The 27,374-nt window shown below is 40.6% G+C and overlaps 1 protein-coding gene across 8 annotated transcripts in view; it reads right to left on the bottom strand.

Annotated features, from left to right (window-relative positions):
• The window catches only part of nrxn3a (neurexin 3a), a 194,704-nt gene extending 167,661 nt beyond the window's left edge, over positions 1 to 27,043 (bottom strand). For 2 of the 8 annotated variants that reach the window (XR_014624704.1, XR_014624705.1), the window contains exons 1-2: positions 26,728 to 27,042; positions 11,863 to 13,030 (exon numbers count right to left, since the gene is read on the bottom strand). Coding sequence is in view for 6 of the 8 variants with exons in the window: in XM_084381018.1 (XP_084237144.1) it covers positions 11,863 to 12,547 (685 nt within the window). In the remaining 2 variants the exon portion in view is untranslated. Of the gene's footprint in view, positions 1 to 11,862; positions 13,031 to 26,727 lie in introns of all 8 variants that reach the window. The other 6 variants (XM_084381014.1, XM_084381016.1, XM_084381015.1 and 3 more) reach the window with 4 other exon arrangements.
• Between the last annotated feature and the right edge of the window lie 331 nt (positions 27,044 to 27,374).

The raw sequence follows: 27,374 nt of genomic DNA, 5'->3' as shown, positions 1-27,374 counted from the left end.
AGAAGGTCTGGCTCTGCACCAGACTTTCCCCTCCAGAGCTGCCTGGCCCTCAGCAGCTGAACAGCAGCTCTCCCTACACAACACTCGTCAAAAATCTTTTGCTTTGTTTTGATTGAGCAATCCCGAGTAGCAGAAATAAATGATTGTGCATTTAACTAGCAATGTAATTACAGTTAACTGAGGTACATGTACCATTCATTTAATCAAAATATTTCTTTCTGACTGGATAACAAACAAGTCATAAGAAAGATCTGTGTGATTTTTGGTGGTGGTAGGGACCAAACACATTTCCCCAACCTCAACTAAGTAGACCTACTTATTTTAACCCAAACATGGTCATGTTGTGTGCCTAACCCTCACCAAATTTTAACCATGTCAGACTAGAGAAATGATGCCATCCTGCTGATAGGGGTGTCAGATCAGAGCACAGGTATATGTGTTGGTGTGAAGGGCAGTTTCAAACAATGTATTTTGTCATGTGAACATACATGCATACCACCTCATCTCCAGCTGAGAAACATTGCAAAGTGAGGGAACACTGTGTCTCAAGCAGAGATGGAAATCTTAATTCATGCTTTCATATCATCCAGTCTCGATGATTGTAACTCTCTGTTACCCATCTCAGCAAATCATTTACAAGTGGTCCAAAAGGCTGCAAAACTGTTGACCAGGGCCTTCTGTGCTTGTGATCACTTTTTAAGCTCTGCATGGTAAGATACCTGGCGACATCAGAGATCTACTGCAGTCCCACCTCACCACCACGTCTTTAAGGTCCTTGATGAGGGTTTGCTGGTAGTTCCTTGATTTATAGTCTTAAAACTAAAGCAGACTGTGCTCTTGAGATTGTGGCTCCTAAACTTTGGAACTCTTTCCTGTTTGACTTAAAGGATAAGTACCGTTTTTTACAACCTGGACCTTATTTCTGGCAAAAGATATGGTCATTTACTCACCCAGATAACTTTGGTGTCATTCGGCGTCGTTCGGACGAAATTAGATCCAGTGTAGCGGCGATATATCCATATAATGGGAGTAACGGGGCAGCGACACACAGCCTCTATATAACACATTATCTGCCACGAAACTAGTTCATTTCATCAATATTTTGTTATGAAATGCTAGCGCTATTAGCCTCTGAGTCCGGGCTCGTCTATTGTCAACATCCGGGGTCTGTAGGCTGATCTACTACCTCTGACCTGGAAGATGTCGTCTCTGAGCTGCGCGCGCACCCGCGACAGCGCGGCTTGATTACCTGTAGCTGCTGCTGCTAGTTTGACCCCGGATGTTGATAACGGACGAGCCCGGACTCAGAGGCTAATAGCGCTAGCATTTCATAACAAAATATTGATGAAATTAACTAGTTTCGTGGCAGATAATGCGTTATATAGAGGCTGTGTGTCGCTGCCCCGTCTCTCCCATTATATGGATATATCGCCGCTACACTGGATCTAATTTCGTCCGAACGACGCCGAATGACACCAAAGTTATCTGGGTGAGTAAATGACCATATCTTTTGCCAGAAATAAGGTCCAGGTTGTAAAAAACGGTACTTATCCTTTAAGACCTGAAGACACTGCAGACACTTTTAAAAAGCAGCTCAGGACCTATTTGTTCACACTAACCTTTGTATAACTTCTTTCCTTTTTATGCATTTATTGTGTTTTATGTCTACATGTATGTGTATACATTGTTGCCTCTATGAAGTGCTTTGTGACATATTTGCTCTTGACAGGTTCTTACTTAAATTAATGACAATAATATTACATTACAACCTTAAATAGGCAAATTATATCAGTCATGTTAATTACTTTAGGGAAGCTGCCTAATCTGGAGCTTAATCAGGGCTTTCTCTTACATAATCAGTTCAACTCATCGAACTCAGCAATTCTGCTGGTTTCTCGCTCCATCTGACTTCATCAATTAATCATTAATTGAAGAGAGCAGGAGTTCACCGTCTTGTTTGCACTGGTCTTAATCAGATATTGATAAACTGGCAAACATGTACAGCAGTGGACCCTACAAAGTGCTTTCACTACTGGAATGTCTACAGTTGGAACCTATGGAAGGTTTATACTCTTTGAATTCTGGAGGTGTAACGCTGGTTTTGATTGGACAACAATTTCTGTGGTAGTGGGCATATTATTGGCAAAGAGCATTTGTCACCAGAGAATGCTGTGACGAATGTGTGTGGGTGGAAAATTTCAAAGTAATTAAAGCCTGCAATCTTAGCCTATATTTCTCCTTCAATACTTCTTATTGTGGCATATTTACATCATCACATCAGAAGTCGCTGCCTGTATGTTAGACAGCATACATATAATGTCATATGAAAACAACGACAGCTTGATGGCAGCCACTATAGACAGTTTCCTGCTACTGGGGAAACAGAAAGTCTGAAACTTTTTGTCAAATAACTCACAAAATGACTCTAATACTAGACCTCTTCTTTTGGTAATTTTCTGAAATTTAGCATTTTGTTGTGAAACATTATGCACTGTGAACTTAATCCATCTTGTTATCTCACATTCAGGCCTTCAGTCAGCCTCCTTGTCATTAACTTGTCCTCCTCCATTAAACCAGTGATTGTTCCCTGGAAGCTAACACAAGCTCAACCTTATTTGCTGTCACACTTATGAGGAATTGTGCCAAGAGGATCTCGCTGTATGTTTGTACCGCTTCCTACAGTGCAGTCCATCGCTTAAAACTGCAGACGGTCAATCACGAATTGAATTAAACATACAATCAATAGATGAGTCCCTCCGGCCGCAGGAAACAGTTTCAATGAGAGTGGCTGTCTGTCATGGCTGCCATCAGGTGTGTGTGCAATGATAAGCTCTGCCCATGGTCCTGCCCCCAGGCTGTGATTGGACAGGTTTATTGTGCATGTTGGCATTGGTAGTGCATTTCTGTTTCAAAAAAGAAAAAAAACTCCTAAACACTTGCTCATAAAAAACAGTGCTTTGCATTTAGTGTGGTCAGGTTTAAGCTGCTCTCTGCAGGACAACACTGAAATTTGTAATAGTTTTCTTTTGCCTTTGATGTTTCACATTTAAATGCCCCCAGTGGTTCAGAGGCAATGAGTGCGAATTAAGACCGAAAACAACACAGGGGGCTGTGTTGTTGGGGATATGTTTGGTATGAAGTGTGTTGGATTTAGGCTGATCTATCAGCTGGAATGGAATACAAAATTAATTATTATGAATAAGAATTCAAACATAGTTGTTTTCATTAGTGAATAATCCCCTGAAACTAAGAATCATAATCCAAGAAGGCAGCAAGTGGCGATTTATACAAAAAACACGTTTCAGGCAACAGTTCTTTAATCTCAGTTCCTAAAAAATATTATTATGGCAGATGTGGGATGTTACGGACATTCTGCATCAAAAGATAGATGCCAAATATATACCCTAGCATACACGTAACTGGCCCTGTCAGATGATGTTGCATTGTTATTGGAGACATTTGCGTTGGAGCCCCCACTGCATAAATGTCACATTTTATGTAACATTATGTAACTTTTTCACCATAAAATAACTGAGTCTAATTCATCTGATGGTACAGTGTCTTGTAATAAGATGAGTGGTGTCTCTGTCACAACCCTGTATCACTTGTGTCTGTACTCTGTAACTTCAGTAAGAGGGCAGCGTTACATACATGTTTACTTCAAGACATAACATTGTCATGACATAATGAGCTCTGTTTGTAGTTAGCACCCACAGTATTTCTGACAAATTGTTACACTGGGATTAAATAATTAATGAAAACAATAGTAGTGTTATAAAGAGAGTGGCAGCAGCAGAGTAGTGAGTACAACATGACTGTAATAAAAAACAAAATGCATGGAGTGCTGCTTGGGTGTAGGAAAAGGTGTCCCTCTGGTGCTCTTCAGTTTAGGGATCCAAGTAGAACTTCTGAGGAAACATCTGAGGCACTCAAGAGGGTAATGATTAAAAAGCCTTTGTACATGGCTAATCTAATAAAAAACATGCCAACGTGTTTCAGCCTGAAAGGCCTTCGTCAGGGCAAGGGCAAAGTGTTTGTCAGTCAGCTCTGCTCATTGTTAAATAGGTAATCAGAGACAGCTGCTCAGTATGAGCAGGTAGGCGGTCACATGATCAGCATGGCCTGCTAATGACAGAAAAAAAGATCAAGATATGGCAGACTCTGTGCAACCAAAGGAAAATCTGCACCACACAATTTAACATCATTAATTTAACAAATAATCCAAAAATTTAAAAACAGACATAATATATACATTCATGTAATAAATATAAAGCTTGGTAGAGGACTGAGAAATTACTTGTTTCTTTCTGTAAGGACCTGTCTAAGAGACAACAGAACTATCAGTTCTAAAAGAAAACACTTACAGAAAGGGAGAGAGATCCAGTTCGCCATTCAAACCTGGGTAATATGTAGCTTTCAATGTATAAATCCAAAATGACTCTCTTTGTAGGAGTGTTTTGAGCCTGTCTCCACCCCTGATTGAGTTTTCAATATGCTCTATACCTGATATCTTTAAAGAATTACATCAATATACCTGCCCCACCATATCATTTCATCCAAATAATTATCAAGGTCCGAGTATACAAATGTTTCTTCCCATGCTCCCATAAACAGATTACAGTAATTAGGTGCAAAGCAGGCTCCCATTGCTGTACCTTTTTTCTGTTTAAAGAAATGATCTGAAACAAAAACACATTGTTATGTAGAGTCCATTCAGCCAGTTGCAGGATGAAGGAAGAAGGGGGCATCTGTTCTGGATGTCTCTTTTCCAAACAATGTGATAAGGCATCTAGTCCATCCTTATGATCAGTGTTAGTATAGAGCGCTTCCACATCCATGGTAACTAGAAAAGAAGGTCCAATGTTCTTTATATCTTTAATCTTATTTAATACCTGCGTACTGTTTTGAATAAAGGAAGGCAGTTCTAGAACAAATGACTTAATAAAGAAATCAACAAATTGAGAAGATGGTTCTGTAATTGATTCATTTCCACTGATTATTGGTCTTCCTGGTGGGTTCTCTAAGTTCTTGTGAACTTTAGGAAGCATGTAAAATGAAGGAATTCTTGGGCTGTTACAAAACAGGAAATCATGTTCTTTTTGTGAAATCCATTCTTCAATTTTAGCATGCAAAAGTATTTCCATGAGTTCAGTTTTCATTTGTTCTATCCTCTTTCAACTAGCCATCTCAGTTCTCTCTAAAGGTCTCCCATTTGCCTCCAAGAATACAGCCAGTGAATTTCAAACAAAAGTAGATCTGTTTAAGTTTCATCGTAGCCTCCAGCTGAAAATTTGGTACCACACCACTCCCAGTCAAGCTGCCTCTCGTTCCTACATGCAGCAAGATACAACAAGAACACCATTCAGGCCCAAAAGTGACATATGAAGTTGACCAACTCTTTCCAACTAAGAGAAAAATGGATTACAATTTGACAAAAGACAAACTTTCAGGCAGGTATATTGATGTAATTCTTTAAAGATATCAGGTATAGAGCATATTGAAAACTCAATCAGGGGTGGAGACAGGCTCAAAACACTCCTACAAAGAGAGTCATTTTGGATTTATACATTGAAAGCTACATATTACCCAGGTTTGAATGGCGAACTGGATCTCTCTCCCTTTCTGTAAGTGTTTTCTTTTAGAACTAATAGTTCTGTTGTCTCTTAGACAGGTCCTTACAGAAAGAAACAAGTAATTTCTCAGTCCTCTACCAAGCTTTATATTTATTACATGAATGTATATATTATGTCTGTTTTTTAATTTTTGGATTATTTGTTAAATTAATGATGTTAAATTGTGTGGTGCAGATTTTCCTTTGGTTGCACAGAGTCTGCCATATCTTGATCTTTTTTTCTGTCATTAGCAGGCCATGCTGATCATGTGACCGCCTACCTGCTCATACTGAGCAGCTGTCTCTGATTACCTATTTAACAATGAGCAGAGCTGACTGACAAACACTTTGCCCTTGCCCTGACGAAGGCCTTTTAGGCTGAAACGCGTTGGCATGTTTTTTATTAGATTAGCCATGTACAAAGGCTTTTTAATCATTACCCTCTTGAGTGCCTCAGATTTTTCCTCATAAGTGCAACATGACTGTATTGGTACTAATAGAATTAGTATTGAGCAGATGATCCAGCTCAATGTTTTACTCATCTGGTCTATATTTTTTGTGCTTATTTGCTACTTAGCAATTATAGCAACATAGCGATTTATGGAATATCATGTATACATTTTTCGAACTCAGATACTAAATTAAGTGGCGTATAAATATAGTGCACTAGCTAGCAGATAGAGAGACAGTCTTTATTTAGAGATTGAGAGCAATGAGATTATTTATAAATGTTTTTCTTCCACCACATCATCCAGTCTTATTATTATAAATATTTTTTAAATGTTTGTGTTAGAGAAAAATACTTTAGTTAAGCAATTGAAATAAAGCACATTAGCATAGGTTTCAGACATAGATGCGTACCCATCAGTAGTACTATATAAAATACTCTATCATAGGTTCATGTTTTGCTGACTTTCAGTCCTGTCATTTTCTCTCTCTGATGTATTTAAAATGCAGGCTATCCACCAATCCACTCCTGCCAGCCTCATTAACTACCTTATTTATCCTTTAACAATCAACAGTCCAAATTCTCTCAGTGCTGCTTGACTTCCCTGCTTCCTCTCACCTATCAGTGCCTCGCAGGAGGCAGACAGGCGAGATAGGAGAGCCAGACGTAAATCAACACTGGGAACTGGTCCCAATGTGGAGGCTGTAAATCAAGGTTGGGAAAAGCAGCCTATCAACCTACAAGGGTCACCAGTGCCTCACTGAGTCACGCATCACAGCGCTAAGGAGCACAAGGATCGTGAGGTTGTGTGTGTGTGTGTGTGTGTGTGTGTGTGTGTGTGTGTGTGTGTGTGTGTGTGTGTGTGTGTGTGTGTGTGAGTGTTTTGGGAAGAGAACTGTGAGAGGACGAGGGAGTGGGAGTATTTTGGAGCGATGCCTGTAAATGTAAGAGCTGAAATAGCAATACTAAGAAATAACTGAACATCATATTTAAATACCTAACTAAATGAATCCAAATTAGTGCCAGACACAATATTAGTGGCACTGAACTCTAGTTAGTGTTGTAAAAAAATCTTTTTAGAAAGGTCCTGTGAAACACTGCGTCGAAATGGTTGTACACAGAATCTTCATATTATTGTTGGATCATGTAAAAACATATGAAATTGGCCAAACCTGCTGTTTGATTCATCCATCATTGTTTTTGTATATTTGCTGTGGATATTCGTGGCCCCAGAAGATGATTTCTAATAATGTTTGAGGCTCCATGGTCACATTTACTGACATTCTGCTGGAATAATATTAGATGATTCCCATGAAGCCTGTACATTTTATGCTTTTTAGTAACAGCCTGGACTTTAAGTGCCACAACACTGACAAAAACAAAAATCAAATGACAATTAAAGATAAAGCATTTCTACATTTCAACATTTCATCTTCCTCGAGTCAAAATTTCCACTTAAACAAAAGTTGATATAAAAGTGAAACTGTCACATTTTTTAACACATTCATATCACATTCAATCTCTGCGGAGGATAAACTTTTATGGTTTTCAATGGTCCGAACTGCCTCTCCTTTCAGACCATTCACAGGACAGATTTGACTTTTTTTAGCCCCAATATTGGTAAAACCAAGCAAAGCAAAATCATCAGTATGTCTCTCTGTCAAACATGACATGACATAACATGGAGCTTAATGAACCTACTGTCCCAATCTGAGACCATCAGGCTTTTAGTTTCACAGCAGTGTGGTTCAGAGGTATGTGTTGGCATTTTGTACAAGGTTGACAGTAACGAGACTGTAAAGGAGCTAATTAAAACGAATGATCTTTAGAGGTTTTCAGTTAAACACTGGGATCTTTAGACACGTTAATATTTACCTTCATTATAGAGTGATATGGTATGTATGTACGGTAAGTGTTGTCTTTTCCTGGTTTTAAAGGCTGCGTTACAATGAAGTTGTGTCATTTTCTGAACTCACCAGAATAATCTGCTTGTCCTAATACTTGTCTTTAACCACTTAGTCATTATATCCACATTACTGATGAAAAATCATCCAAAGTTTCATTGTGTAAATTTGAAACCACCACTAGTCATCCCAACAATATTGTTTTAATATGGATATCAATGTATTTGGTAAAAAATATCATGATGTTTGTTCATATTGCCCAGTCATAGCAGTAAACAATACTGTTTGAAGGCACTTCATAATTGTTTTCATGCAGTTTTAAATTGTTTGTGTGTATTATGCATTTATCAAAAATATGTAAACAATATATTACTATTTGGTTAAGTTAATAAAAACTGACATCTGTAAAAAATATATATATAAAAATAATTCAGTCATTAAATTATGCATGTATAAAGTGCTTTAGAGGAGATTTTAAAATATCAAAAGATATATTGTCTATCAGGTATAGGGCTTAAAATACTGTGATATTATTTATTGGCCATATCATTTTCAATTTATCAACAAATACTGGAACAAAAAAAATCAAATCTTTACTAGTTTACTTCTTTTTTCATTTCAAGCCAGTATAATATTATACTGTATATGGATTATAGGAAGAATACTGTATCTGGTAGATTTACTTTACATTATTTCTTAATCATCTATATTTTATTCATACATTGTGACTTCATCCACAAATATTTTAATCTACATAGAGGAAAGAGTTTTGTTGGAGCAGTTAGTTGGTGATTTTTCTCCATCAGTTAGATTAATCAGTGAGCATGATTTGATAGGGAGTTTGTAAAAAACACCTACATCAGGATCACCGGGACAACACACACTGCTGTCAAACTAGAACCCTAAGCCTTTAAAAATGTTTTAAAATACTCTAACACATACAAAAAGAAATTAAGCTAAAAAAAAAAATAGACTTGTGATGTTGAACAGAGTTGAAGACCTATCATGCAGTGGAATACATCCAAACATGTAGAGACTCTCAGATCAAGCTAATATAATGAGTCTGAAGACAGGAAACAAAAGATTAATCATGATGAGATGCCTCCAACATTAACTAAGACAGATCAAAGGAGCTGGTGGATCTGAGACGCCTGGATGATAAAGCAAACATCAGACTGTGTAATGCTGTAATAACAAGAGCAGAACTGTGGCATATATTTGACTGGTACTCAGAGCAGAGAGGTCAGTGTAGAGGAAGAGTGGCTCCTCCTCTTAGTGCCAGTCAGCAGCCAGCAGCTGCAGCTACTCCTCCACCCGCCTGATGTCATGACAAAGCACCGGCTGAGCTCGCAGATTTTCTTTTAATACTCTACACACCAGCATGTCTTCTGCTGTTCTCGTGTGTCTGGGATGGAAGACAACTAAAAGAGAGGAGCTGAAGCACGAACACTTCTATCATCGGTTCCCACAATGTCAGTTAAATGCCACCCAGTCAATCAGCTGAGCAGCCACAACACAGAGAGGCACCAACACCGGCACCAACCCCCACCCCCACTCCATCAGCTCCTTTATTTCAAACACCAGCAGAGATAGATAAAAAACCTAATCTTTAAATTCCAGATTCCCTCGGCCTTTTATCTGCGCCAAATGGGATGTAAATTCCATATTTGTGCGAGGTGAAAACGTGAGCTTGGAAGTCAAAGATGGAGGGAAAAACAGCAGAACAAATATAAATTAAAACAAATTACCTCAGATCTGAGTTAATTAAATGGGAAAAAAAGAGTTCAGCAAATGTCTTATCTAAGTGGTATTGATTATCTCATAAGGAGTCAGATTATTGTGTACTCCTCAGCTGGTGGGGGCTGCTGGTTTGGAAAGCCTGGAGAATGCGTATTGATTGTGAATAATTAAGTACATGACTGGAGTTTTTTTTCAGAGCACGAGGAGGGGAAAAAAAAGCAAAAGGTGCCTGAATCCATTTCCTGTGGTGACTGCATGTTCACCAATTACCACAACAAAACAGGCATTATCACAGAATATTCTGTGCTCAAGATTCATCAAATCACAGAAAATCCTAGTCTCCACAAAAAGCAAGTGAAAGTGCTTTTTATTCAGCCTGCAGGCAGGAAATACGTGAGGGGAAATGAGTAAAGGGCTTCCTTTTAATAGGAATCAATTTTGGTCTGGGGACAGCCAGCTGTAGAGCAATTGAAACACAGCTCCGGCAAAATTGTCAGCACAAAAGGATGTGATATAAAACACCTGCCATCTTGTGATTGGGTGAAGAAAGGGGCTCAGGAGGCCCTGTTCTCTCTGTAGGCGTCCTTATCACTGCCTGCAGGACCGATGCCATTAACCTGCGCCTCACTGGCTAACCGTGCTTAGATTAGCTTTCTGATTTTACACACACACAATCACACGCACACACACCCACATACACACACATAATCACACACACATACACACACACACACACACACACACACACAGGAATAATAGCAATCACTAGGAGAGCCAAGCAAGCCCACAAAGTCAAGCTGCCTGAGAGCCCATGATACCTGGTGTAATAGCAAAAAACAATCCTTATACCAGAGAGTTATGTGAAGAACACAGAAACCTACAAGGTCATGCTGGTGTTTTCCTGTAACATAACATGACAGATCAGTTCACACTGGATGGGTGAAATCAGCTGGATCATGGCACAAGGTTTTCCCCAACAACAAAATCAAATATGCTTTTCCAAGTGAGAACTCATGCAGCTCTCCAAATGTGAAAGAACATTCAGCGAAGCCAATTCTTCTTTTTGATTCATTTTTTGGATGTAACCCAGTCAGCAGAATAAATGTCAGCAATGTACATTTCTGCAAACCATGGATATGTTGAAACATTACATTTCTTTACACTGCAACTTTACGTTTCTGTAGGTTCAATTATCTAGATTATGTTATGACAATGCTGTCCTTGTGGTCGGGTTAGGTTAAGGTACAAAAACCATCAAAGATCTTGTTTTGGCTTAAAATACCTGGCTTTGCTGCCACAAAGTAGGCTGGACATGCCACAACATCTGTAAACTGTATCCTTAAAAGTATCCAGTGGTGACACGCTTACTAATGTTGGAATGCTCATCAAAAATATCAGTTCATCCTCATCTGAAAAATGAGCATATAGATCGACTATGAAAGCAGCTTATTACTACCCATGTTGACGTTTGTTTTTAGGCAGTGGCCTCAGCGGCTGAAGTAATTATTACTGCTGGAGGAAGTGAGGCGAAGAACTGTAAAGAGCGAAAAGTCTGCATAGAGAGGAGATCGGATTACACAACCACAGGACCTTCACCCAGCAGACCGCTGTTCATGTCCAGTGTAAAACCAGGTCTTTTAACTTACTAATGTAGTTGAGTCATGTCACATACATAACGTACATTGCTTACATAACATAGGTACGTTCGTATAGTGATTTTAACCAGTGTTTTCCTAAACCTAACCAACCTGCAACCGTACAGCGAAGGTCCGGTACTTGTCACTGGCACGATGCAACAGTCATGCTGTTTTGAATCAGACTTTAGTTATATGCTGCACCTGTACGCTGACATATAATATAGAAATTAAAAAATGGCATGTGCAAATTAGGACGAATCCGTGTTTTGCAGAAATGTTAACCGTCAACCCTTTTTTGAGGCGACTGGGCTGTTAGATGATTTTATCACATGGCTTTGGCCTATGAATTACTTGCCACATCTCATCAGTGTTTAAAATCCAGCCACCTGGAGCAACAGTAAAATAGTCAATAAATAAAAGTTAAAATGGTTAGAATACAAAAAGAAATTAGATACATTTAAAGTTAAAGTGAGAGATGTTTGGTGTCCAGAGTCGATCAGAGACTTTACAGGTGTGTCTTACCTTCACTGCAGAAGCGGCCCTTGTACTCTGTTTTCGAGCAGTCGCACACCGGCTCCCCGTCCACCACTGAGCATGTACCACCATTCTCACATGGGTTCACGGTGCACCACCCTTCTGACTCCAGGGGCACCTTAAGGCTTCCCAGGAACAGGGGCTGTGAGATGCCATATTTGAGGTCTGTAATTGTGCCCCTAAAGGGCTGCATGTTTCGCACCGTAGGCAGTGTGAGCGCGCCGTTGCGGATATCCTGAGGCACTCCTCCCAGGAACAGGTCGCTGACTATTTTCATGAACAGACGCTGAGGCCGCACCTCATCTGCTTTGGCCTGGCCATCCAGTACGAGCACTGTGCGCAGGTTATACCTGCTCAGAGTAGCAAAGTGCCAGCTGCTGTCATCCACCCGTCTGTCGGACACCACTGTGGTCTCAGCACAGTCGATGCTGAAGCGCAGCTGCAGTCGGCCCTCCACCACAGACAGCTGCAGAAAGTCACAGTAGCCTCCATCGTCAAAGTACAGCAGCAGCGCCTCCGAGGAGTCTGTCTTGAACTGGAAGCTGAGGTCACCGCGGGTGCTGGCATCCCAGCGGAGGTAGCGTGCCCACTGACCTGGTGTGCCTAAAAATTCCAGTCCCAGACATGTGCTTAGGAACACTTGCAGTCTGATAGAAAAACCTACAAGATCCATAGCTGCAAAAATGTATTAATCCAGGAAGTAGTCTGAGGGGAAATCAATACGACTCAAATCTTAGGGATGTTATGCAGAATTTCAGGGATCCACAGTTTTATCCACAATATGTGCAGAGATATATTCAGATAAATATTTCTTATAAAAATATGTTTTTAAAGGGACAAGGGTGGTAAAAGGAGAACAGTCGTTGTTGGTTAACAGTCTTTAGGTCAATCACATCAGTGAATTGTTTGCTAAGAGTGGAGGAATTGTTGGTTTCCTCCTGAGGGTTAAAGATAGGACTGACAGGGAGAGAGGAGGAGGAGGAGGTGAGGTTTTAATGTCTTTTACACTTCAGAACTGATGCTATCAAGACTCATGGTGTACGGTCTGATGGAATGGACTTCTCTGACTATCAGGGCGAGTAGAATTTCCTCCTTCATGTTGTCCGCTGTGAAATGGTGCTCACAAGGGATCCACTGGCCACTGTCGGTTCCATCACTGTCAGAAAAAGAGAAGCAGAGGATTACTAATGGGTCCATAAGCGTCTATTTGACTACTGCTAATACTATAAGACACATCCTGGGAGCTTCCTTGCACCTAAACAACATCATACCAACACGTGAAATGTATGTATGTGTACAATCTAGATAACAAGTTACATAAGTAAAGGAAAGCCTGAAGCATCAGTACTGTATTTTCAAGTAAAGGAGAAGTTGTCCGGGCTGGTGATAAGGGAACAAAACACTTCATCTGTCCCTGAGATCAAACTATCTCAAAGAATCAGTGATGCAGCAGTAGGAAAAATCCTCTTATACACTTACATATTGTAATATATATATATATATATATATATATATATATCTTTTAGCAAGTTTTGAATTAAGGGCTTCAACTTGCAGATTAATCAGATTAATTCTATATTGTTCTATGGGTACTTTTATATAACCAAAGGATCTGAACACTTCTTCCACTGCTGACTTTAGTTTGTCATTTAGAGCACCGTCAAACTGTGAAAAAAAGTCTAAATCATTTCACTTTTTTTTTTTTTTTAAATGGACATCAACTCTGTGCACTGCCAGAGATAAAACTGGTGAGGAAATCATGTTTCATATTAATTCATTTATCAGATTCAAAGAAGACGTGCATCTGGAATACTGGACTCTACCCACAAACTGTCCACAGGGTACAAACATCTCCCTATTCATAGAGAACTGACAGAGGACATGATCTCAGTGCCCTCAGAGGTAGCAGCATTCATGATGTATGAACCCATACTGTGGTGCAATAAAGACAAAAAGAAACAAACCAGAACTGACACCAGTTCACTGCTAATATGTACTGTACTGTTGGCACTCACCAATCCTAATTAAAAGTGCCTGTGATATTGCTGCATTTTTCCCTCCTACACAAAGGTTGTTTGGAGTTATCAGCCATCCGCTGCGTAAATTAGCCTCATTATTCTCATGGCAGTGCATGACCATCAGCCCGCCAGCCAGACTGCCTTTATCTGATGACCGTCTTGGAGAGACATCTCTCTGCACACAGGCACACAGAAACACAAGTAGGTACTGATGCAATATCCAGCAGCTAAATGTTATTATTCTGTTTTTATTTTACCTACCAACTTGTTTTAAAAAGATATTGATAAGCAGCAAAAAAAATAAAACCATGTCTCCAAAAAGAATACAGACATGAGACATAAACCTCAGTGTCATGGTGCCCGAAGCTTTTAACTGTCCTCCTGTCCAACCCAATCACCAGCCCTCAACTAATGTGAGGTAGAAGAACGTATAATACACAAAGAAATGCACACAGCCTGTATTCATATACAATGCTCCTAACAGTTCTGTGAGGTTGTGATGTCACAGCTATACAGTCGCAGCCATCAGCACAGCCGTTGTCAGATTATCACCAACAGATCTGATGTGGAAAAACACAGTGGGCGGTGCCTGCTCAGGCCTGAGAGAGCTGAGCAATCAGGGCAGATCGGGCTTTTCAGGTGGGGGTCTTACAGAGACAGAAGCTAAAACAGAGCGTTCAGACGGAGGAAGAACAGAGGTGCTTTTTGAACAAAAAGGCATGTAAACATTTTCTAGTGGACACCCCGAAAGTGAGGGGGCCTTTAAATAATATTTTATTCATATTTATAAAAGTGATTTTACGACAGAGTTGCATCTAAACAATTAATTTGGCTATCTTTGATGTTGAAAAGGACAAGCTCTCTAAAAACTGAAGTGAGCCTTCATTCTTATTGAAAAGCTGAAGCACATGCTAACCCAGAAGTTCCAGAAATTTTCTGGAAATGTGTGAGTGTCAGTACCTTGTAATAAGACAAATAATAAGTCAAAAAAATAAATTACTTTAAAAAATGCCTTCAAATAAACTGACTTACGGACCTTAAATATGTTGAAAATCAGAGATACAGGAATTTTAACAGAAACACTACTTCATTGTATCATATATTGGCAGTTAGGAGACGCCTCTGAGAGCAGGTGGTGACAGCAAAGCACTGACTCTAGAGGCTGGTGTACCTGTGGAGATACAATATTTGTTCTGAGGAGCCAATGATCTGCTGCTGCCAAGGACAAAGACAAGTAGCTGTGTTAGAGAGGCTACAAGACACTGGATCAGCACCGACAGCTCCCAGAACACATCCATCCTAATGACTGCTATACACTCAGTGTACAGTATACACAGTGCATGTGCATTTCCTTTCATTTGAAAGCATGAAAGCAGGTCTGACACAGTTAATTGGTATTTTTTGGCAATATTGAATTAAAATAAGACACTTCAATAGATTCAGTGTTTACACTGTGGTACTACTGGAGTGTTTCCCATCCATAGACTTCACTTTGAACAGCCTAAAGATACGTCAGATATTAATACTTAATATTTACTCCTTTCATAATTCAAAATAACTTGCATCAGAAATGACAGATTTTTTATTTATTTTTTTGTAAATGCCTGGATTGGGGTTGATCTCAATCGTTTTTTTGGCTCAGAATATCTTTGAACATTGACATTACTGAGGTAACTGGATGACTACTGGTCTATGCCATTCAGCCTTCGCATATTTCTTAACAAGATGAGATGCTAGACGTGCAGGACGTTGAACAAAATGATAGGTCCATTACTAAAGCTGAGGACTGCTTAACAAAGGCTTATAGTGCTGGCTTGCACTACATCAGGACAAACATTCTGATTACCATCGGCAGTGATGCTCAGCTATGTCGCTGGGTGTTATTAAGTGAGGATGTGGACGTGTGTTTTCACAAACACAAACTAGCAGAGGATTTCTGGACTGATACTGTTCCATAACAACGAGGAGGCTCCAGGTACCGACGTGTCTGATCAGTGGAGGGAACAGTCTCCTAAACATCCAGACAGAGGCTGCAAGAAATACAGCTCTTCCTTCAGATGCATGCCAGGTAATGCTGTTCACCGTGCCTTCTGTGGTACTGAACACCATTTGTGAGATTTACCTGCACTCAGGAAGGATATCCCAGCTGTATGGAAAAAGATCAATACCAAGTGAGAAGCAACTACTTATTTGCTTACTTGGTGCGGCTGCAAGCTGTGGTGACAGTTTATTGTAAATTCAAGTTGTGAGCCAGCGTTTCTGTTACCGCTGAACTCTCCAGCAACATCAGCAGAAAGAGAGTGCTGTATATGCTCTTATCTCATCACTGAGCTGACAGATACTGACGTTTAATTCTGGAGCATTGGTTGGTTTTCTACACTTTAAAAAACCTGTCATCACTCCAGGTATGTTACCGGTGAGAAGTGGGTCAGGTACGATGAAGTGAGGCGTTTGGGGACTGTCCTTTTTCCAAACAGCAGAAGTGGGACTGCCTGTAGAGTGAACTAATCGACAAGGTCACACATCTTCACTGTCGAGGAGCAATATCAAGACAACAAGCAGGCTTTTATCAAACAAAACCCAAACTGTATGATTTATGAGTGATGTGATGATACGTCCTATGGTTATTTCTAACATTACATATTGTGATATTATAATATTATCTAATATCTAACCACAGAGAAGCTATTGTGCTGCGCCCCTCAGATATGAGGTGGGCCCAGAGCTGGTCCTGACCTCCCTCCAGCCCTGCGCAGGATTCTGATAAGGGGCCCTCATACCTGACCTGTGAGCATGTTAACCTTTACCATTGCTGGTAAAGGTTAACATGGACACCCCGGTGCTCCAACTCTGCTCCTCCTTCCTTTAAAACAGTTGATGGACAATAAGTGGAGCTATACAGAAGAGGATGACGTATAACCAAGCGACATTTATTGAATAGTTAACCAGTAACCAGTGGAATATAACTAATTTATATCAAGCACTGTGCTCAGGTACAAATTAAAGGAACTTTCACGTCACTTGAGGATTTCCATTTGAACCAACCTTTACTTCTACTCCACTGCTACCAGAGGCAAATATTGCACTGTTTGCTCCATTACATTTGTTTGACAGCTTTAGTTACTAGTTACCTTTCATATAAACATTTTTCAGCATTTATGAGTTCAGAAGATTCTACTTTTTAAGATAATTAATAAATAAAATAAAAAATAAATTGTTTCAAAGCTAAAAAAGGGAAAAGTTGACTTTGTGGATCTTTGTTTTCCTGACAGGACGCCACATTATGAACATATGATGATCTAATACAGTATGATTCCAGCTCAACCGTATATAATGGAGTTATAATGAGCTCATACACATTAATGCAGCCGTAATATTACCCTGAAAACATCAGATATAATAGTAAAACACTGACAGGGAACATTTTACTGCACAATGACTTACTTTGAAACTTTAAGTACATTTTGCTGATAATACAGACTTTTACTTAGTAAATATGAGAATGCAGGACTGAGTTGTAGTGGACTATTTTCACATTGTGGTATTAGCAGGCTACTTTTACTGAAGCAAATGATGTTCATTTCTTTCCACCCCTGATTGAACCTCGACTGAGAGACTAACTAATCGTTTTCTTGTTTTAATATTATGTGTGCAGAAGAGACGTGTCATTAAGCCCATATTTTGTCTGGACAGAGAGGTTGCTGCTGCATATGAATGCATGTTTGCAGCACACACATTTCTTTCTGAGTTGCTGTTTATTAATGTTTATTAAAGTCACAGAACACAGAGAGCTAGACGCAGACAGAGAAACGGAGCTGGTCGGCCCTATGAGCACACTACAGTTTAAGATTAAGATTTGCTTTATTTATCCCACAACGGGGAAATTCACTTGTTACAACTGGAGATGGGAATATGAAGCGTAACTATCCTCCAGGTCACCAGAAGAGGACAAAGCAACGTGAGAATGGACAGCAGTCAGGTAAACTTAACATTTAAATAAACCATTAAATTCATGTGTGCTAGCTCACAGTGCCAGTGCATCTCTCTGTAGTTTGTCTGTCCAGCTAACATTAGCTGGGCTGGGCGAGGATCTCTTCTCTGTCTGTGTCTTCCTCTCTTTGACACCAGGTGGAGGCGGGGCCTATGTTTACCAGGTGGGGCCCTGGCATAGCACGGAAATTCACCCCGACTTTAGCTGGTAGTTAGTTCAGGTCAGTACATTTCTCAGGTCATGTGATCAGCTGACTTTTTGGGGCACTTTTGACATTTTGACATGGCATACAGATAAAATGTCTGGTACTATTTTGTTATAAAACATTTTAACCAAAGCAACAATTACTAAAGTGTTTATTATAGATGTATTAATAAGAAACTGTGATTATTTTGATTTAAAATATAATATGGCAATCATTGCTTATCTTACAATGGACATGATTATTAGTGGGCCCTTATGGGTGGCCCTGCATGGGTATTGTATCATATAATGGCTGTTCTTAAACTCTTAAACTATTACTATGAAGATATTTGGAAGAAGAGCATGTTAACTTATTTAAAACATGTTTCACATGTTAGTCAAATATGATACACTATTTCACATATAATATATTCACGTTACCAGCACATGTGGTTTTCAGATATATCACCTGTCAATACAGAGGCCTGTGTAAATTCTGTTTATGTAAGCATTACCAGAAGTAGAATTAAATTTCAGTACATTTTCAACCCTGACATAAGGAGACATCAACCAGTGAAAAAAAAAACATGCTTTGGCCATGCAGGAGCTTCAAGGTCAATTGCTTCATCATTACTAGTGTTGAGCAATTACTCAGCTGAAACAAGTACAGATAGCCTACTTTTTACACAAGTACAAGTATCATCTGAGTAAAGTGTGGCAGTATCCATCCTCACTGGGTAACTGACTGAAGTTTATCCATTAAAAAATAACACTTGTGATCAGAAACATTCATCTGACGCTCATTTCTGGGGCTGTTCTGTAAATTGTTTTATAATAAATAATAAATATAGCAACTTCTGATTAACCCCTCTAAATTACTGGCATAAATGAATAACTGTTGGTTAGTCCCGCCCACTTCCACCTATTCCAAGTATGGATACAGAGCAAATAATGATCCCTGATCGTGACTTTGGCTGCGTTCTACGTATTTATTCAAAACTTAATATCTGCAATATGCTGAGCACTTTAACAGTTTCATATTTTAGCATTTATCAAAGCAGGATCTTTAAGATACCACAACACAGACTCTCAATGAGCCCTGATGGTCGTTTGAAATAATCTACATTTTGAAATGTATGATTAGTTTATTGCTATTAGTCTAAATGTGTAAAATTGTGTGATATTATTTATGTTTATTTTGTCTGGGGGGTGGTTTTCATCTAGTTCTACTAGAATGAGAGAAATATTATGTAGTCACTTGCTCATCGGCATCAACTGACTTTATTTTGTAAATGGTCATACAGTATGTGTGGCTGTCTAATGCAACTATAATCTGCTAATTCTCAATTTTAAAAAAAAATCATACAAAAGGAAATATGAACCTTTATTTTATGTATTTATTTTTTGCTGCTGTGTTAAGCAGTTGACGACTTATAATTATTTCCAAGCCGTAAAGACTCACATATTAAAGATTATACATATATACTGTATATTTCCTCCACCAACAAACATATTTAAACCATGAGATTTATTTTTCTGTATTCTGAGCTGTTATCAGACCTCAGCAGAGCGTCTCTTCAGGGTTAGATCTATACACACTGAGCTGCTTATCAGCTTCTATTAAATAAGAGATATCAGCTAATCAATGCTGCTCAGCTCTGACATCACAGAGGTTCTTCCTTAACCACAGCTAATGTGTATAATGTATCACGTGTTAGGATGTATGTGATTATTATATGTAATAGGATGCATTGACTTTTTGAATAATTAACTGTTAATTTGAATTAAAAATTGATCATTAGCAGTTTTCTTACACTGCGCTGATCTGATATTTAACATCTGGCTCTTTTCCAAATTTAAGATTAAATTTTTACCCAATGAAAATATTTGTAAACTGCAACACTTATTATTTAAAAGAGGTTGATATTCACTTTTACATTTTTAAATATGTTTTTCCAATTGTGGTTGTTTGAGCATCAAAATAGTCAGAAGTGCTGAAAAATGGCACAAATATATGAACCTTCTTCACCTTCAGACCAGCATGACACCAGTGTTGGCCACTGAAATTAATGTCAGTGCTGTAATCCCAAAGATAAAGATGAGCTGACTCTTCTCCCTAAAAATAATTTTGACAATTAGAATGGAATTTTTTTTTTTCTTCCCTTTTTTGTTAATTAACAATTTGTCAGTGTGTCTCTGCAGCAGCAGTGTTCTTAAATCAGTCCTGTGACATTCACTACTGTAGTATTATCTGCTGGTTGGTGTCAGAGACGTGTCACTACGTTGGCATACGCACAAGTTATTTTGCTACTATGCATTCACACTTCAGAGCATTAATACTGCGCACTCGTGTCACAAATGGTGTGTGTGTGTGTGTGTGTGCGTGTGTGTGTGTTTGTCTTTTGTTGCAGTGTGGGGAGCGTCAGGGGTTAAAAGGCTAAACGGCATGGATCATTGTTCTCTGTGAAAGGCTCCTTTGACGAACCCCACAGGGACAAGTCCACATACACACACTGACAAAAGGCGGCGGCACTCTGGATCCTATTAACAACCACACGGACTGGGGTGGAGTGTGTGTGTGTGTGTGTGTGTGTGTGTGTGTGTGTGTGTGTGTGTGTGTGTGTGTGTGTGCGTGCGTGCGTGCGTGCATGTGTGTGTGTAAATGCAAATAAGAGCAGCACACAGTAGGCCTTGTGTGTTTAAATGGATGCCAGTAATTTTACAGCAGGTGCCCTGATCGCACATTTGTCGCACAAAAACACACACGCAGTAACGCTGTCCAGACGCAGTGACAAAATGTCCTCCACAGCTCGCAGATACTATCTCAAAGGACGTGCTGCTATTTTTTTTTTTTTGTTGTTGTTGTTTTCTTTGATTTGCTGGTATCGCTCGGTGTGAGGCCTTCCAAGTATGAACACAGACACTGACGCTGCCGTTCACACCTCACAATAGATTCAAAGAGGTGCCATTTTCTTTTGCCTGTCTTCCCCGCTGCAGTGGTACACTCTGAAATCATTTGACCAGGACATGCAACCTGACAGTGGAGGGGAGGAGGAGAGACAGCAGCAGGAAGGATGAGTGGAAACAGAGATGGGGGAACGACAGAGACAGAGGGAGCGATGTTCCACCTCATCCACTCCCACTCATGCATCTCATGAAACGCCCTGCTCTTCCTCCTCTCTCTTCATCATGTTGCAGACACACACTTCAAGTCAGCCACAAACCTTTCTAGGAACAGAATTTACCCACCATCTTAGGCTCTCCCTTCATAATTTCATCTCCCGATCATGGTATAGTGTATGTGAATGTGTATCACTGTATCAGTGTATAGTATATGTCATATGATGAAATCAAAGCTATTATAATTATTCTGTCTACAGATGAATAACAGACAGGAGAGTCTGTTTGGCTGCTCCAGTGATGTATTAGGATGTAACATGACATTTGTGCAAAAATCCTAAAAAATCAGCCACTGGGCAAAATATCAAAATCACTATTATTGTGATATGAGACCACGTCAGCTTAGATTTCATATAAGTCTTTTCCTGGTTTTAAAGGCTCACCACAGCAAAGTGATGTCATTTTCTGAACTCACCAGACTGATCTACTTCTTCTACCTCTTGCCTTCACCAGCAGTCATCAATATATTGTCACAATTATGACATTGAGGTATTTGGTCAAAAACATTGCGATATTTCATCTTGTCACCCAGTTCTAGCATTTATGAAGTGCTTTAAAGCAAATTTTAAAATAAAGATATATATCAAGTATTGTGATATAGCTGTAAAATACTGCTACATGCAGACATTTTAGTGGACCAGAGGTCACCGAAGATGAATCTGTTTGTTTCATCCTGTCAGAGTTAAACATCTGAATTTGCTTCTGCCGATCTCTGTTGATCTGACACAAAATATAAAATAAAGCGAACCTTCTTAGATTCTTTTTCTTTAAGAGGAGACTTGGAAACATCAAGATATGGACTCACCAGCTCAGAGATATGTCAGGGACAGACACCATGGTGTATACAGTCTAGTAAAATCTGAGAGTACAAATTCATGTCGTCTCTTTGTATCATTAAATTGCCCGACGCTTAAAAATCTCACAAAATCACCTCAGCAAGCCGTCAAGCTGCTGAGATAAGTGCTGCAGTGGTTTACTGTCGTATCGTACCCCGTATGTTCACTTATCCACCATATTGAATCCTACTTGTGTATAATCTGATATCATATTTCAAGTTAATATAAAGTGTCATGTCTGCCAGGACATTATATACTGTGATTGTGAATTATAATAAAATACTTTCAACCAAAATAAACCCTTCTGTTTTCAACCCTTTCAGCATCATTGTAACTGGTAACAGTAATAACTAGAATGGCACTTAGTAGAGCGCATACCTCCGCCAAGGCCCAACAGCCCCCTTTATTTAATTCAAGCTCAATTCAACATCAGGTTCAATGGCCCTTTACCACTGTAGATTTTAAAACACCCATAACTGCTTTACCATCATTTAAGCCCGACAAATCATCATCAGACTGTTCTCACTCAGCCTTCATCAAGATCCATTATTCCCTGAGGAATTAATACAAATGTGGGAAAACACAAATTGTTAAAGAAAGTGAGGGGAAAAAATCCTGGATTTGTCCCCATGTGATGGGATCCACTCTGGGCTGAGACACGTCCTCCATCCAGGCGTCAGTGTCCGTTCAGTAGTGTTTGTGTAATCCTGCTGACAAACCGACTAACCAGCAATGCACATAACCTCCCTGGCACAGGTAAAAAATGTGTAACATCGTGAAACCGTGATATTTCTGAGATGGTTATTGCACAGTGACAATCTCACACCTTAGCTACACTATCTGAGACACACACAAACATGCATCTATTTACAAGTTGTGGCAGGAATGTCCAGAGATCAGAGGGCAGGATGGATGGTGCCAAATATATTTAACATCAGCAGCTGCTCTTATTTACAGCTGATTATCAGTCCTTCATTTTTACAGTGATCAGTCACCATGGATGGCGAGCACACTGACAAACATGCTTCTGGTAGTGAAAGCTGCACATGAGGCCGGCCCTCTTTCTCTTTTCATCATCATCTTCACCAGCTTTTAAAAAACAAGAGAGGATCATGAGCAGAGGCAGCGACACTGCAGAGACTCCTCAAATCAAACCAAGACGCTGATTTAAATCAAAACCTGGAGTCACATTCAAATAGTGGAATTATCCTGTTGGTCTGTTTGCACGATGGACATCTCTCTCATCGTGCACATGCATCCTCTGTGCACAGCCTCTGCTGCTCATTACACAGTCGTGTATAAAAACAGCCTCATATGAATCACGTAGATGTAAAGACGCGAACATGAGTTGCAGTGAGGGATGATGGGTGTGCGTGTTTGTGGGTGGCAGCGTGTTATTTTGGCGTCGGGTGCAGCGTGGGCACCGTGTTGTTCTCCAGCTACTCTGCAGGCAGGACACGCCTTCTCTGGGTTCTGTGGTTCTGCTGCAGCACCCTTCACGGCATTACATCACCCAGTTAGAGAGCACCCAGCACCCCACTAACGCCTGCATACACGCCGCGCGCGCGCGCGCACTCACGCACGCATACCGCGACAGACAAGTACACAACATTTACGCCTTTAACCAGAATACACACACACACACACACACACACCGTGAGTACTGATCACACAGGCCACACGGACGGCTGCTCAAAACGTGCACAAATTAGCCTACTGCAGACACACAGGAAATATTACACGTGCACACCAGCGACCAACGCGTGGATACACACCTCTCCATCAGCTACACACACACACACACACACACACCAGTGAACACACCCACAGATACCTCGCCTTTTCCCTTCAGCAGCAGCAGTTTATATAACATCACACTGACTTTATCCTTCATGACGATTGTGTTTGTCATGTCGTGTGTGTGTGTGTGTGTGTGTGTGTGTGTGTGTGTGTGTGTGTGTGTACTGACAGCTCTCTCTGGTCCATCAGCACAAATTAAACGCCAACATTTGATGTTCTCGGCCTGAAGATGAGCTTTCTATTTCGTTTCTATTTGAATATCTTATTTGAAAATATATCTACAGCAGATCAGACACTGTGTAATATATAACACATAATGTGTGGCACGGTAATATCCCGCATTATTGCACCTTACAAAAAAAACAAGAACGGAGAGGGAGGGGGCGTCTGAACGCCGAAAAACGACCAAATTAAAAAAAAAAAAAAAAAAAAAAGAGCATTCCCAAAATCCTGCGTAATATCTGACTCTCCCCGCCCAGAGGGATTAGTGTTACCTTGAGAGCCCTTGGCTTTTTTGCGCTTGATTTGTCAGCTCAGTTAATCGGCTGCCAACCAGAACACACAGAAAAAAAGCAGGACAGCCAAATTACCCAAAACAGCCTCCATCCTACACCCACCCGCACCCACCGACCTTAAAACAGAGGGGGGGGAAACGAGGAGGAAAATTAAATCGAGGGGGGGATTTTTTTTTTTTTATTTTTTTTTTTTGCTTTCCACAAAATAAAGAAGAAGAGGAAGATTTAAAATAACAGCGTTTATATCAATTAAACAGCTGAGTAGTTTTCGATAGTGACCGAACATTTAGTCACATTTAATCTGTGAGCGTTTTCATTCTCAGCATGCGATTTAAAAAAACAATTAAAAAAGGAAAAAACAATATTCCTTAATTTTGATTTTATTCCACCAAACATCAGCTGAACGGAGTGTTTGTGCTGATGCTGGGTGATAGCGCTCGGCGCCGAGGAGCAGGTGATGGAGCACCTTTGGGCCCTTTGCAGGGGAAAAGAGACGCATTCTCCGGCTGGGTCACGCCCATTTCTGAAGCCCGTTTCGGAGAAAGCCTGATTAGGAATTCCCCCTGCATAAATGCACAAGAATCATCTAATCCTATTAACTCTTAAAATCCGACACATCGAAATGTGTGCTGCAGCGATGAATAAAATCATAATTGTCGTCATCTTCTCGCTTTTATGAATCCGCACCAATTTGGCCTCAGTCACAGCAGTTATCTTATTATTTCACTTTTCATTTTTCAGACAGCAGCGCGTCAGGCAGGTCTCACAGAGGCCTGCATGTGTCGCCGCTTATTTTGCGGCAGATCGTGGATTTCTGATGGCGCACTGCACGAGGCCTGCTACATATTTTTTTTTTTTCCTTCCCTGCAATGAAAACGGACAAACACTGTGTATAAATGGGACATCCTGCATTCGTCGCAGTGTGACTGACAAACTGAAGGCAGAGCTCGTTGGGAATTAAAATTCCTGTCTGTAAATGGATTTGAGGCTCGTGCGCACAGCGGGCCCAGACTGTGGCTTTTCACATCATACGTGATGAAGCGGAGGGAGGAAAAAAAAAAAAAGTTGTCAGCTCAACGTGCAGCATGAAATGCAGATTATTGGGAGCAGAGCAGTCACAATCGAGCAGACCTCCCTGCTGTCCCTGCAGACGCCATTTGATCCACCAGGGAACCGAAATAATCCAAATCACCACGAGCGTCATGTCAGCCGAATCTGACTTTTTATTGTCACTATAAATGATCGAACATCACGACTAACGCCTTCATTTGATTTATTTCGATTTTTGGAGCGCATTGTGACACAATGCTGGTGTTTATGAGTGTATTTTGTTTTTTAAAAATCCATGTTGTGATGTCATGTTTTCACTGAGACGCACAAAAACAGTGGTGCCCGTCTGACTGGTGTGTGAACGCGGCTGGCAGCAGCTGGATTGTTTGCGTAAAAACCAGAGGGAGGAAGAGGGAGGAAGAGGGATAATGGAGGAATGTGATGGTTATTGCCTGCGAGGAAGTGTGCAGGCGCGCGCTGTCCATCTCCGTTAACGCGGAAGGTCATGTATCAAACTGCATGTCACACTGAACACTCGGGTTACATCGAAATATGCATCTATATTTAAAGAGTGTATGAGCGTGTGTGTGTGTGTGTGTGTGTGTGTGTGTGTGTGTGTGTGTTTGGGGAGAGGGGGGGTGCGTGCGCGGCGTGTCAGGGCGCATTTGTTTGACATTTTAACATGAAGCTGCGGACGAGAACAATGCGCGGCCACTGGACACCTGGCGCTCACCTTATTTATTATTCATCATCCGCAGAACAAGGTGAAGGAAACCCTGCAGGTCGCGGTTAAAGTCTTTATTCGGGCTCGATGCTCTCCATATTTGACAGACAAGCGAGATGTGAACGCTGCGTGTCTGTATTTCTGAGCTGTGGTACAAAATAAAATTGATAATTCATATAGTAAACATCGCCTCCGGGGAGCGCAGAGGACGTGTGTAATTTTACACCCGCCTGTGCTGGTGCCTCTGCTCCGCCGGGGGAATTTCGAGGCCAACATGGCAAAAAAAAAAAATTCCCATTTCGAGTCCCACAAACGGCGCCGTGCCTTCAAGGAGACTCACACCTGCTCCCGCTCGCCATATTCATCGTTCCGGTGCGCACAAACTGCAAAAAGTCCTGTGAAAGTGGCAAGTTCCGAGATACCTGTGCGCCAGGAGCCCAAACTCCAGCCTCCCTGCCTCCTCTCCCCTGTTTGGACCTCAGCACATTAAATTCAGGTCTTTTCTACGCGGACAGCATCATGAACAGGTTGGAGTAACAAAGACGACGCTACTGACCTTAGTTAAACAGACCATCAAGAGTATCCAACTGCTAAAATCCAGCTGTAAAGTCCACAGAGCCGTCGGTTGGTAAAATCCACGTTAGTGTGAGAGCAGCGGTGTGTCCGCTGCTGGTGCGGCGCGGCGCGGCGGGGCGGGGAGCACCAGTCGGTACCGGGCTGGGTTTATCGTTTCTCACAGGTGCGTCGACCACGGTGCATCATACGTACAAAAGCCGCTGTTCGCTCGGTGCGACTTGCAGCGGCTGCAGGCAAGAGGCGCACGCGCGCACACACACACACGCGCGCACACACGCGCCACTCGGGTCCGCCCTCTACTCAGCACCAGCACGCGACATTTAAAGGCGTACAGGCTCGTAAACGGGGGTCCAGACACACACAGACACACACACACGTGTGGCTGTGTGGAGGCTTCGGCTTCTGAATAAATACAAACACAAAGTTTTCATGATTTTCAATTTGAATTTTGGTTGTTACACTTTAGTTATTAGTTGTTTGACTGGTAACAAATAATTCATGACTCATTAAGCAATTGTACGACTTTGTAAACATCAGCTGAAACTTTATGTTCATCCAAATAATGATTATAGATGAACTACACATTATTTATTAACCATCTACAAAGTGTTAAAACATCAGTCTGAG

The sequence above is a fragment of the Pagrus pagrus genome (genome assembly GCF_965226575.1).
Source record: "Pagrus pagrus genome assembly, chromosome: 18".
Taxonomy (NCBI): Eukaryota; Metazoa; Chordata; class Actinopteri; order Spariformes; family Sparidae; genus Pagrus; species Pagrus pagrus.
Note: the sequence above shows the minus strand (reverse complement) of the source record. Positions and strands in the feature narration are given on the sequence as shown.